We start from the raw sequence: 14,285 nt of genomic DNA, 5'->3' as shown, positions 1-14,285 counted from the left end.
GCTTTTAATTAATTAAGAATCATTGTATATTCGTACTATATATCTGTGTAACTATTCATGTATGATTTATTTTCTCAGGTGCAAGCCAGATTTAAGCGTATCACAAAAATTTCAAGTGCTATCTAACTTTTTTTTTTTTTTTTTTTATGTTTTTAGAGTAACCTAGTTCTTGTTAAAAAAAAATTATCAATAAATAAATAAATTTATTATATTTTTTTATTGAATTAATTTTTTTTCTTTCTAAGTAACCAATTTATAACGTGAATGAATGTAATTAAAAAAAAATATTTGTTATTATACTAAATTTGACTCATACTATAATGTGTGTTGAACATGGTATCATAACATATATAAGTGGAAAAAATAGTGGTGATGCTTAACAAATGTGGTGTCTCTTTTTTTGTGGGTTTTGGCTAAATGCTACAGTTAATTATATTTTAAAAAGTTTAATAATAAATTAATTCTTATTTGTACAAAACATACCAATTTTTGTTTTAGACATCAAACACTTTTCTAAATAAGATCCCTTTACCCTCATTTTAGATATAATTACATATGATTATCACGAGTCGTGAATGAATGTAAAACATTCATATTAAAATAAATTTTGATAAAAAATACATACATAATTATTAAATTTTGCATTTAGCCAAAAACTAGAAGAATGAAAAAATTGTTACAACTTTATTTGGTAATATATTTTCTTCATAATCCCTCATCAACCTCTACTTGGTATTGGTAATATATTTTCTACATAATGATGCCACCAAAACAAAAACAAAAAATGCAAGTATTTTTTTATATTTATCGAGCTTAGCAAAATAGTCCTCAAATCATTTTCGTAGCATTTAAGCTCCTGAATTTATATTTTGTTTGGTTAGAAAATTTTTTTTTTCTATCTCTTAAATTTATCGCATATTTAAAATACAGTCCTTGAACGTGCCATCAATTTGCAATACTTTACTAAAAGAATATTATAATTTCCAAAAGATTATAATTAGAGCAAATTGCAAATTAAATTAAATTAAAAACTCTATTGATACCTAATCATTCAAAGACCATTTTACTAATTCACAAAAACTTCAAGGAGGCGAGCAATCACGCTAATAAACTATTGTTATTATTATTATTTCAAAAATAAGCTTCATGGCTATAACAATTGTTATGTAATAACTACTCACCATTTCAGTCACTTCAATAATACTATACATGTATATTAAGTATTTATTTAGTGACTTTTCTAACATAAAAACCAATAATATATATATATATATACACACGTCTACATATACATATAAATCTACATAGAATTAAGGGACACCGTTACCACGTTCGCCACAGAAAGCATCTGGCTCAAAAGACCTCGCTGAATCATCCTTACACTTATGTACTACATAAATGATAGTTGTTTATTGCAATACATACCAAAAATGTGAGCAAAAGAAAAATGGTTCACCTATAATCAAATACCAAAAATATGATGAAAAGAAAAAGGTCTCACTTATAATCAAATAACCATTACATATTACTGAAAATATTTTGATACACATGCCATATAATGAAAATATTTTGATACACGTGCCATCACCATGATTTTCCTCAATATGTCTGCCCTTACCCCACCCCACCCACCTGCCCCGGCCATGGATTCTCGACAAAGCTCCTCCACTACTAGCCAAGCACCACCACCACCTTCCACCCCACCCCACCCCACCCACCTGCCCGGCCATGGCTTCCCAACAAAGCTCCTCCACTGATGGTGAAGCACCACCACCACCTTCCACCCCACCCCACCCCACCCACATGCCCCGCCTACAACCACTAACGCCCCTTAACCAACCACCCCTGCATAGATGACAATTGCTCTACCTATTATTGCTCCTTTTGTTGCAATGGTGTCGAGCTCCCAAACCGACCATTCCCCTCAAAACTCAGCTCCAGAGGTGAGCTTGCACTACTACAAATATAGGCTTTCTCTGCACTTTTTTGTCAACTTTAAATAAATAGCGCAGAGAAAAGGTTCCTATGAGTCTGAAATACCATTTTATTGCGGTTTTTAAAAAATAACGCATTCTAAAGTTCGAAGATTGGGGAGGCGGAGTTTTTCTCTGCGATTTTAAGAAAAAACTGTGGAGAAAAGTTGACTACTTTTCTCTACGGTTTTTTCTATATAGCCGCGAAGGAAAGTAGTCTACTTTTCTCGACGGTTTTTTCTATAAAACCGCAGAGAAAAGTCCCAATTACCCCACAAGACGAACCCGAGCCTCATTTCTCTCTTCATTTTTCATTTCACAGAGGCGAAGAAAGGAACGACGCAACCTTCGTCCCCAGCCACGGTAAGGTCCATTTTCACTATTTTTCATTATTATTTTTTTGTCATTTTCTTGCATATTAACGCTTTAAATCATGTAAATTTACATAATATTGATTTATTTTGAAGTTTTAGGGAAAAAATAAATATATATTGAGTGGGTTTAATGAGATTTTAATTTATGTATATATGGTGGTTTTCAAGCTTTTTTTATAACGTTTTTGAATGTTTGTTGAAGATTAGAAGACATTTTTATTGTTCAAAATAGGTATTGATCACTAAAACTTGATTATTTTAATATTTCGGATTTTGGGTATTTTTTATATTATTTACCTAATTTATTTGGTATTTTAATAATGCTAATATTAATTATGTTATATCATCAAAATGTATTGTATTTTACTTCATTTTTATATTATAATATTATTTTTTACATAAATTTTTTTATTAGTTACATAATGAATTTTTTAATTAGACAATAATTTATTAAATTAGGTTATTATTATATAATATTGAATATATATAATCAGAATTGAATAATTGAAAAAAATTGTATATAATCGGAATTGAATTATTGAAATTTTTTTTATATATAATCAGAATTGAATTATTGAATATATATATAATTAGTAATTAATTTTATTTAAAATAAAATAAAATTTATCTCCGGTTGTATTAAAAAAGCCACGGAGAAGGAAAAGCTTTTTCTGCAGTTGTGTTGAAAAAATCGCAGAGAAAGGTGTTCTTTCTCTGCGGATTATTTAACAAAACCACAGAGAAAGATGTGGCTTTTCTCCACAGTTTTCGTAGCACTTTTCTCAGCAGTCGAATACATTACGCTTTACAATACTCCCAAAAATCGTAGAGAAAAACTTTTTTTGTAGTAGTGTTGTCAATGAATTGATTCTGCATTGATATATATATATCATTACTTATCTATTTACAGTAACTGCTTTCCATTGGCTAGGAGAGTAACACTCAAGATCATCAAAATTCGACTGCCCCTCAAAATTCGACTACCCTTCAAACTCGTCGAAATTTGATTGATGAGGAGGTAAATTCGACTTTCATTCTTTTCTTTTTTTTTAATGAGGAGGTAAATGACTTAATGTGTTTATATATTACTAAAATAAATTTCTATCAATATATTAATATATAGGTATCTAGTATTATAATTGTAATTCCGTTTTTTATGATTACCAACTTAATTATTTAAATTAAATAATTAATTGTTGAACTGTTACAGAAATGTTTAAACAGAAACAAAGACTGTTTGAACAGAAACCAGATATGTTTAAACAGTTTGTGACCAGAAGATAAAAACGAACATAAAGAAAAGAACACACGAATTTTTACATGGTATCAGCAATCTTTGCAGATTGCTACTAGTCCACGAGGTCACACCCAGAGAATGAAATTTATTAGAAGAATATCTAAATGATTACAAAACCAAATTGACTTATACAAATAAAGACTCCCTCTTGAATTTGTCGCAACTGTTGTAATCTATACTCCTAATCAAATTTCTGAAGTGCTAAGATCTTGAACTCCCTTCAAATCATAACACTTGCACTTTTCCTCCCGAAAAGTGACTCACGAACAAGACTTCTCCCGAAGCTTGATGACCAATGTCCAAGTGTGTTCAACCTGCACAATTAACACAAACAAAACAATACAGAAGTACACTGTAATAAACCACTAAGAACTTGCTGGACTCAAGTTCTTCACATAATAAAAAGTCTCTCTAAACTTGAAAAATATTTGGAAAACAATACACCAAGAGAGATGATAAAAAACCAACGTCCTAAGGATGATTATATACATTTTAGAATCCCTTTAGGTCGTGGAAAACAAATCAGAAATCAAACAGCCAATAAATGGAAAATCTTCCAAAACAGGAAAGTCAGAATCTGTTCAAACAGACTGGCAATCCGTTCAAACATATTCATTGAACCTGGACAGTTTTTCAACCCAGTTTCCTTAAATAAATAAGGAAACAATATATCATTTATGATTGCAAGCTGTACACGATTTCTGGGCAACCAAATCAGATAAATAAAATAAATACTAATAATTTCCAATTCAAGAAAAAGATATTCTTTTATAGGAAAATATATATATATTTATTTTATTAACACATAAATAAAAATCTGAATATAGAAAGACATATTTCACCAAAACAAGAAACTACCCATTTTCGAAATTCACCACAAAATATTACAAAAGAGGAAACTACTAATTTCAAAAATACCCTTTTAATTAATTTTGTTTTTATTATCAAAAATGCCAATAAAAGATTTTACAATCTCTCCCTTTGGCAATTTGATAGACAAAATTAATTCAGAAAACCTGCAACACAAATGTTAGTGATAAGTAAAGAGAAAGAACTCCCCCTGCAAACATGCATGAACTTATAACAAACATGTAAATAAACTAGACTTAACTCCCCCTCAAAATAAGAAGGTCCAGAGTTAAACAAACAAACAATCAAACAGGTTTTGGAAATCTACTCTCCCCCTTTGTGTCTTTCAAAGTAGCCAAAGAACCATAAAACTAAAACAAGAGTAGCAATGTTTAATGGACAAAAACGAAAATAAAACTAAACAATTGGAGCTTTGGACAGAGATTGAACAGCCTCCAACACAGAACGTTGCAGTCCTTCAATTGACATCACTCGAGCAGTCAAAGAATCAACAGAGGCTCGAACAACAGCTATTTCTGTTGCAACAAGTCCGGAATCTGTGGCAACAGAGGAGGAGGCATGAGGGATGTCATCCGAGGCGATCTTCAGAGATTGGGGCTTGACTTTCTTGGAGGAAGGAGCAGCAGTGGCTTCAGTAGGAGGGGCAGAAGCCTTGTAGGAAGCGGCAGTAGTGGGTGCCACCAAGTCTTCTTGATCTCGTTGGAGATCTTTTTTCTGCATACTCAACACTTTATAAATAACATGAGGGAAAGGAAGATTCAAGTTTTTCCTGTTACCTTTGCGAAACCCAATGATTTGATCATGAATAACCGAAGCCAAATTTATACCAAGACCGGTCCCCACTTTGTACAAAAAAGAGGCCATATCAAAAGAAATAGTGGCGGTGTGAGAAGTGGGCTTCCAATTTGTTGTGGCAAACTTATGAAGAACAGCATAAGTGTAGGTGAGATTGGAGACTGAGATGACTGTATTAGATGGCCATACCATTTTTTGACCAACCCACTCAGTGATAACCATGTCCTTGTCAAGAGAAGCACCATCAACATCATCCTCGACATCAAGGGGAAGATGCAAAGCAAGAGCAATGTCTTGAGGAGAAAAAGAGAACCAATGGCCCCTAACAAACACTTTATTATACAGAGGAGATGAAGGTTCAATAATTTCATTAGTAAGATTGGCATAGAATTCCTTGACTATTCTATCCACAAAACCAGAAAATTTAACCAAAGAACCTGTCCATTGTCGATCTTGAAGCATTGTTAGCACACCAAAAGGACGATGATCACTCAAGACATAATTTCTTTCAATGATAAATTTTCGTTGAGCATATAGAACCATATCACGTGCATTATCATTATAGCAAAAAATGGAAGAATAAGGTTTGAAATTTACACCTGAATGTTTTGGTGAAGGTGTAGAACCAAAAATAGGTTTCTTCCCTTTAGCTTTGGATGGCAAAGGAGATGCAATGTGGTCTGAGTCAGATTCGGCTTCTTGTTCAGAGGGGATAGTGTCTTCTTTTTCTGGCTCATCAGACTCAGCCTCTGATTCGGCAATGTCAGGAACCGTTTCATCAGACAATGTGGTATCATGAGTTGCTTCAGATTTGGACTTATCTTCCTCAGGATCAGATTCGGAGGAGGACAGTGATGGGGGATGAGCCTTCAATTTTTTCTTGGCAGCAGACAAGGGAGAAAGAGACGCGTCCAACCCCAATTTCCTTTTGGGAGTCACAGAATTTTTCTTGGACTGACTCGGCTTCAAGGGCAATTTGAGCAACCCAGCAGCAGCAGCTTTGGAAGAGGAGGAAACAGATTTCGATTTTTCCCTAGCCTCCAAAGACGAATCAAACGGAAGAGGAGAAAGGTCCTTGGCTCGAGAGGGCACCACCACTTCAGATGGTGGTGCAACAATGTCAGCAGAGATATCTGGAAACACCATAGGATGTTCATGAGAGAGCGAAAACACCTTCTTGCGAGCCTTGGATTTGCAGGACTTTCCAACAGATGTGGGAGTTGTTGGAACAGAAAGAGGCGCCGTTGACACAGACGGAGGAGGCGAAGGAGATGGCACCTTTCGAGATTGAGAAACAGGGATCTTCTTGGAGGAGGCACCACGAGTTCTCACCATTTTTTCTCTGAAAAACAGAAAGCACTTACAAGAGAATGAGAGAAAAAAAAATGAGAAGGAGAAGAAATAACTGAGTGAAGTCGTGGGTGAGAGGAAATAGGGTAATGACAAGCCTTTTTAAATAACTTACTTACCCAAAATGAATACCCACGGCAAAAAGAGGTTTCCTTTTTTTATTAAAAAAATTGTTTTAATTAACCAAGAAAAGGAAACAATCTTGAAGACACACGATTCACATACAACTTTCCCCCTTTTTTTTATTAAAAAAATCTGTTTATAAAGATGTAATATATATAAACACCCAAACCAAAAAAAAATAACCAGAAATAAATACCCCACACGATCTCCTTATTGACCTTTTTCTTTTTTTTTTTTAAAAAATCCTAAACAAAATACTAGATAATAAAGATACACATCATGATATTCCAAAATGAGAAAGAAGACAAAAATAGATTCCTTGGAGACAAAGAATATATTAAATCACACAATTAAATGCATAATTTCTCATAATCACCACAATGATTCGGTTCTCATGAATTTCCTTGATTATCATTTTTTTATTATTATTTATTTTTATTTTATTTTATATATATGTACAAAAATAAAAACTCAACCCAAAAAAAAATCTGCTTTGATCAAAGAGAGTCATCTTGATAAGAATAAAATCAAGCAAATGAAAATAAGAGATAGTGTAAATCAGAGATAAGAACACTTGTGAAAATGAAAAATTAGAAAGAATATTCGAGAGAAATAAAGCACAATTCAGTCACAAGCACATATTCTTAAGTGAATCAATCAACATGTATGAGTCTTACACACATTTTTTTATAAACTGTGTACAATTTTTATTGCATTGTTTCAAGCATAAGTGTGTGACAGTGTATGCAAGGGAACATTGCCCAATGACAAATAAGTCTTTTTCGAAATTAAAATAATTGTAACCCATGAAGACGCTGTCACACTACACCAGTGGTAGCCCTTTTCTATGGTAGCGTATCCTCTTCATAACTCCGAATTACAAAGTTCCAACTTACTCAAAAGACGGCTTTCACACACTGATGTAGGTAGCTCTATTCTTTCACAGGAGCTTGAAACAATGCTACACAAAAGGAAGCTCAAACATTAAACATTGATTAATCTACTCGAATATGCCTAGGAGGAATAGATTAAATTTCTCTCAAGAATATACAACCAAAGATTCATAAACACAAGACAGATTATCTAGCTTGACACACAACAAAATTTTCAAATTGATTGACAATTTTCTTAACAAAAAATAACACACATTAGATCAAGCGGACAACATAACGAGAGAATTTAAAGAGAACAAACCCCCAAAGATTTTCGGAGGAAATCAAAGCGAACCGAATCAAGAGCTTTAGTGAAAATATCTGCAATTTGTTTATGTGTTTCAATATATTCCAAGACAAGAACTTTATTTTCAACTAATTCTCTTATGAAATGATGACGAATATCAATATGTTTAGTACGAGAATGTTGCACAGGATTTTTTGAAATATTGATTGCACTTGTATTATCACAAAAAATAGTTAAAATGTCAAGATCAAACCCATAATCCATCATCATTTGCTTCATCCACAAAAGTTGTGCACAACAACTTCCTGCTGCAATGTATTCAGCCTCAGCTGTTGAGAGAGAAATAGAATTCTGTTTCTTGCTGTGCCAAGAAACAAGATTATTTCCCAAGAAGAAACATCCTCCACTAGTGCTTTTTCTGTCATCAGTGTTACCTGCCCAATCAGCATCACTAAAACACACTAGATTAGGGTTAGTTTCTTTTGAATACCAAATACCATAATCAGCAGTCCCATGAACACATCGAATGATTCTTTTGACAGCTGCAACATGAGACTCCATGGGATTTCCTTGGTACCTGGCACACACACCAACACTATAACTCAAATCAGGTCGACTAGCAGTGAGATAAAGAAGACTACCAATCATGCTCCTATACAGTGTAGGATCCACTTTGACACCATTTTCATCTTTGGATAGCTTTACAGTTGTTCCCATTGGTGTTTTGGCAATCTTTGAACTTTCAAGTCCAAACTTTTTGACCAGGTTCTTAGCATATTTGCTTTGAGAAACAAATGTGCCTTCATCTAACTGCTTGACTTGTAAACCTAAGAAATAAGTCAATTCTCCCACCATGCTCATTTCAAATTCCTCTTTCATTTGTTTCACAAATACCTACACCTCATTGTCAGAAGTAGAACCAAACACAATATCATCAACATAAATCTGAGCAATAATTATGTTAGATTTAATATTTTTGATAAATAAAGTTTTATCTACTCCACCCCTTTTGTATCCATGAGAAACAAGAAATTGAGTAAGTCTCTCATACCAAGCCCGAGGGGCTTGCTTCAAACCATAAAGAGCTTTCTCCAATTTGTAAACATGATCAGGTGCATGAGGATCTTCAAATCCTTTGGGTTGTTCAACATATACCTCTTCATTCAAGATCCCATTGAGAAATGCGGATTTGACATCCATTTGGAACAACCTGAAACCAATCAAACAAGCAATAGACAATAATAATCTAATTGATTCAAGTCTTGCAACAGGTGCAAATGTTTCATCAAAGTCTATTCCTTCCACTTGTGTGTACCCTTGTGCCACTAATCTTGCTTTATTTCGCACGATTGCACCAAATTCATCAGATTTATTTTTGAAAATCCATTTTGTGCCAATAATATTGGTATGCAACGGTCTTGGCACAAGGATCCACACTTTGTTTCTAAAAAATTGTTCCAATTCCTCCTACATAGATTTAATCCAATTTTCATCAGTTAAAGCTTCTTTCACATTTTTAGGCTCAATTAAAGATAAGAAACAAACAAATTGAACAACATTACTAAACCTTCTTCGTGTTACCATACTGTCTTTTGGATTTCCAAGTATTAAATCTGCTGGATGATTTAACTTAACTCTGGTTGATGGCTCCTTTTGGACTTCATCCAAAATAATATCTGGAAATTTCTTTTCTGTCTGTCCAGAATCTGTTTCATCGGATTCGAGATTTGTTGGAACAGATGGACCAGACGTTTCAACAGTAGTATCACTGACACAAGCTTCTTCGTGTTTTTCAGTAGGTTCATCAATAAACCTTTCAATTTCTTCCTCAGTAGAAAACTCAGAAAAATCCATGGAATCATCAATAACAACGTTAGCTGACTCCATTATAGTTTGGGTTCTCATGTTATACACACGATAGGCCCCACTGTTAGTGGAGTATCCAATAAAAACACCTTCATCACTTTTAGCATCAAATTTACCAAGATTTTCTCTATCTCTCAAAATGTAACAAACACATCCAAAAACATGAAAGTAAGCCACACTTGGTTTCTTACCTTTCCAAATTTCATAAGATGTTTTAGATGTATCTGGACGAAGAAAAACACGATTTATGATATAGCAATCAATGTTAATTGCTTCTGCCCATAACCGTTTGGTCAATTTTTTGCTGTTTAGCATCACTCTAGCCATTTCTTGAAGAGTGCGATTTTTCCTCTCTACAACTCCATTTTGTTGAGGAGTTTTGGGAGCTGAAAACTCATGAGAGATACCTGCAGACTTACAAAAATCATCATAGACAGAATTCTCAAATTATTTACCATGATCACTTCTTATACGAACAATTTTTCCAATGTTGCAATCTTTTTCAACTTTTAATTTCAAGCAAAGAGTTTTAAAGGCATCAAAAGTGTCAGATTTTTCTTTCAAGAAATCCACCCAAGTATATCAAGAAAAATCATCCACACACACAAAAATATACCTTTTTCCATTTAAACTCTCAATTTGAATTGGACCCATAAGATCCATGTGAAGCAATTCTAAAACTTTCGAAGTGTTTATGTCAGAAACACTTTTATGTGTAATTTTCAATTGCTTACCAAGTTGACAACTCTTACACTTACCATCAGATTCTTTACCTAGCTTAGGTAAACCACGAACACTCCCTGCATGTGACAAATTTTTCAAGGTTTTGAAATTTATGTGACCAAGTTTAGCATGCCACATATCAGTGTTATTACTCACAACAGATTGACACATAATAGATGGCAGAAGAGTGTAGGAATTGTCATTAGATCTATAACCTTCAAGAACATTCTCACCATTCTTGTTTAAAACAAAACAATTCTCTTTATCAAAGTTAACAGTATAACCTTGATCACAAATTTGACTTATGCTTAGAAGATTAGCTTTAAGATCTTCCACAAGTAACACTCTTTTGATTCTAGGCAACCCTTCAAAGTTAAGAGTACCCATACCAAGAACATTACCTTCAATTCCATTGCCAAAAGTAACAGACCCACAATGCATAGGTTTTATGTCTGTAAGAATAGACTTGTCACCTGTCATATGTCTTGAACAACCACTGTCAAAATACCAAAAATATGAAGAAGCAGATCTATCATATTCACTAGTAAAACCAGCAAAACAATTATTCTTTTTTATCCATATTTTCTTTGATTGAACATTTTCCATTTTTACTCTTTTGAAATCATTAAAATAATTGAATTTTTCAAAATATTCATTTTTAGCAAAATTCATAAGAGTAAAACACTTAGGACGAATATGACCCTTCCTACCACAAAAATGGCAGATTGGAAGGAATTTTTCGAATTTACCATTTGATTTACCTGCTGACTGTGTCCTTTCTGTTGGAACAATCCGAGTACCGGATACAACAGATTTCACTGAGGATGACACAGGAACATCAGACGATAACATTCCAGCCGAGATAAAGACAGTTTTCTTTGATTTTTGAGAACTTGAAGCACCCAGTCCCACATGACTTCTTTGACCTGAATTCTGTATATTCTCAAAAATAGTTGAACCGGGGTTAAGCATTCTAACATTTTTCTCAAGAGTATCCAAATCTTTAGACAACTTATTAATTTCAACATTTTTTGAAATTATTTCTTTTTCCAAATTTTCATTCAAATCAGTAAGTTGTTTAATTTCAAGGGATAAATCTTTATTTTTTCTTACCAATGACCGATTTTCAGAACACACTTTCACCCATGAACCATACATATTTTTGTAAGATTCACTCAAGGACTCATCATTCAATTCAGGTTCATCACTATCAGAATTTTCTTCATCTTTTGAAACATTATTCAAGCAAACAATTTTTTCATTTTCAGATTTAGAACCAGGTAAATAGAAGTGAGAGCGACATTACCTTCTTCATCTTCACTACTTTCAGAGTCATTATCACTCCAAGTAACAATCATACCTTTTTTGTTCTTTTTCAAAGTATTTGCACATTCAGACTGGATGTGACCAAATCCCTCACATTCCCTGCACTGAATACCCTTTTTATTAGTTTGAAAAGGTTTAAGAGATGAAGGATTACCTTTTGACATCTTGCCATTGAATTTCTTGTTTCCTATCTTATTCATATATTTCCGAAAATTCTTTGCAAGCATTGCCATTTCATTATCACCATCTTCATCATCTGAGACTTCCTTTTCAGTGCTCTTGAAAGCTATGGTTTTCTCCTTTTCTTTGGAAATACTTGGCTTGTCCTTTTGACGAATCTTTTGATTTAACTCAAAGGTACGAAGTGACCCCATCAGTTCTTCTACCTTCATAGTACTGAAATTTTTTGCCTCTTCCATAGCAGTGAGCTTAACATTGAACCTGTCAGGAAGAACTCGAACGATTTTTCTAACAAGAATAGAATCATCAAGTTTTTCACCCAGTGCAAAAGACTCATTAGAAATATCAGATAATCTCTCATAAAATTCAGATAGTGTTTCAGAATCAGACATTCTAAGGTCATCAAACCTGGTTTGTAACATAATAAATCTAGACCTTTTAACATCTACAGTTCCTTCGAACTGAGTTTGAAGAATTGTCCAAGCATCTTTAGCCGAGACACATGTGGAAACAAGTTTTATAAAACTTTCTCCAACACCATTAAATATGGCGTGAAGAGCTTTATTATTATAGATGGATAATTTTTCTTCTTCTGTGTCCCAAACAAGTTCAGATTTTACAATTGTGCTTCCATCTTCACCTTTTTCAGTAGGAGGTGACCATCCAGATAAAATTGCTCTCCATGCTTTCTCATCTTGAGCTTTTATGAAGGCTCTCATCCTAACTTTCCAATATGGATAGTTTGAGTCATTTAGCAATGGAGGTCGATACACCGAACTACCTTCTGCAAAGAAAGACATTTCACACAAAACAAATCAAACGAAAAATAACCACAAGATCTCACTAAGAGTTTAGTGAACCGCTCTGATACCAATTGTAATTCCGTTTTTTATGATTACCAACTTAATTATTTAAATTAAATAATTAATTGTTGAACTGTTACAGAAATGTTTAAACAGAAACAAAGACTGTTTGAACAGAAACCAGATATGTTTAAACAGTTTGTGACCAGAAGATAAAAACGAACATAAAGAAAAGAACAACGAATTTTTACATGGTATCAGCAATCTTTGCAGATTGCTACTAGTCCACGAGGTCACACCCAGAGAATGAAATTTATTAGAAGAATATCTAAATGATTACAAAACCAAATTGACTTATACAAATAAAGACTCCCTCTTGAATTTGTCGCAACTGTTGTAATCTAAACTCCTAATCAAATTTCTGAAGTGCTAAGATCTTGAACTCCCTTCAAATCATAACACTTGCACTTTTCCTCCCGAAAAGTGACTCACGAACAAGACTTCTCCCGAAGCTTGATGACCAATGTCCAAGTGTGTTCAACCTGCACAATTAACACAAACAAAACAATACAGAAGTACACTGTAATAAACCACTAAGAACTTGCTGGACTCAAGTTCTTCACATAGTAAAAAGTCTCTCTAAACTTGAAAAATATTTGAAAAACAATACACCAAGAGAGATGATAAAAAACCAACGTCCTAAGGATGATTATATACATTTTAGAATCCCTTTAGGTCGTGGAAAACAAATCAGAAATCAAACAGCCAATAAATGGAAAATCTTCCAAAACAGGAAAGTCATAATCTGTTCAAACAGACTGGCAATCCGTTCAAACAGATTCATTGAACCTGGATAGTTTTTCAACCCAGTTTCCTTAAATAAATAAGGAAACAATATATCATTTATGATTGCAAGCTGTACACGATTTCTGGGCAACCAAATCAGATAAATAAAATAAATACTAATAATTTCCAATTCAAGAAAAAGATATTCTTTTATAGGAAAATATATATATTTATTTTATTAACACATAAATAAAAATCTAAATATAGAAAGACATATTTCACCAAAACAAGAAACTACCCATTTTCGAAATTCACCACAAAATATTACAAAAGAGGAAACTACTAATTTCGAAAATACCCTTTTAATTAATTTTGTCTTTATTATCAATAAAAGATTTTACAATAATTATTAGAAGTGGGCGCACAAGAAAAATATATTACACAATGTTCTTTTAATTTTTTATACTAATTAATAATTACATAATTTTGTCACTTATAATATGATAAATTCTTACAACACAAAAATCATTATCAAACCGTATTTAATAGTTTTGTCTAGGCAATTAGGCTACTAATCGTCTCCTCAAAAAATATGAACACTCATACATGTGTTGGTTTTAATTATTATTATTATTTGTTA

General features: G+C 33.0%; 1 protein-coding gene across 1 annotated transcript; it reads right to left on the bottom strand.

Annotated features, from left to right (window-relative positions):
- Positions 1-4,910: 4,910 nt before the first annotated feature.
- Positions 4,911-6,644, bottom strand: LOC133814095 (uncharacterized). The gene has a single exon (XM_062247099.1). The coding sequence runs from the start codon at positions 6,642-6,644 to the stop codon at positions 4,911-4,913; it is 1,734 nt and encodes a 577-aa protein (XP_062103083.1).
- Between the last annotated feature and the right edge of the window lie 7,641 nt (positions 6,645-14,285).

The sequence above is a fragment of the Humulus lupulus genome, chromosome 2 (assembly GCF_963169125.1).
Source record: "Humulus lupulus chromosome 2, drHumLupu1.1, whole genome shotgun sequence".
Taxonomy (NCBI): Eukaryota; Viridiplantae; Streptophyta; class Magnoliopsida; order Rosales; family Cannabaceae; genus Humulus; species Humulus lupulus.
The sequence above is the reverse complement of the archived record's forward strand: the minus strand, read 5'-3'. Positions and strand labels throughout refer to the sequence as shown.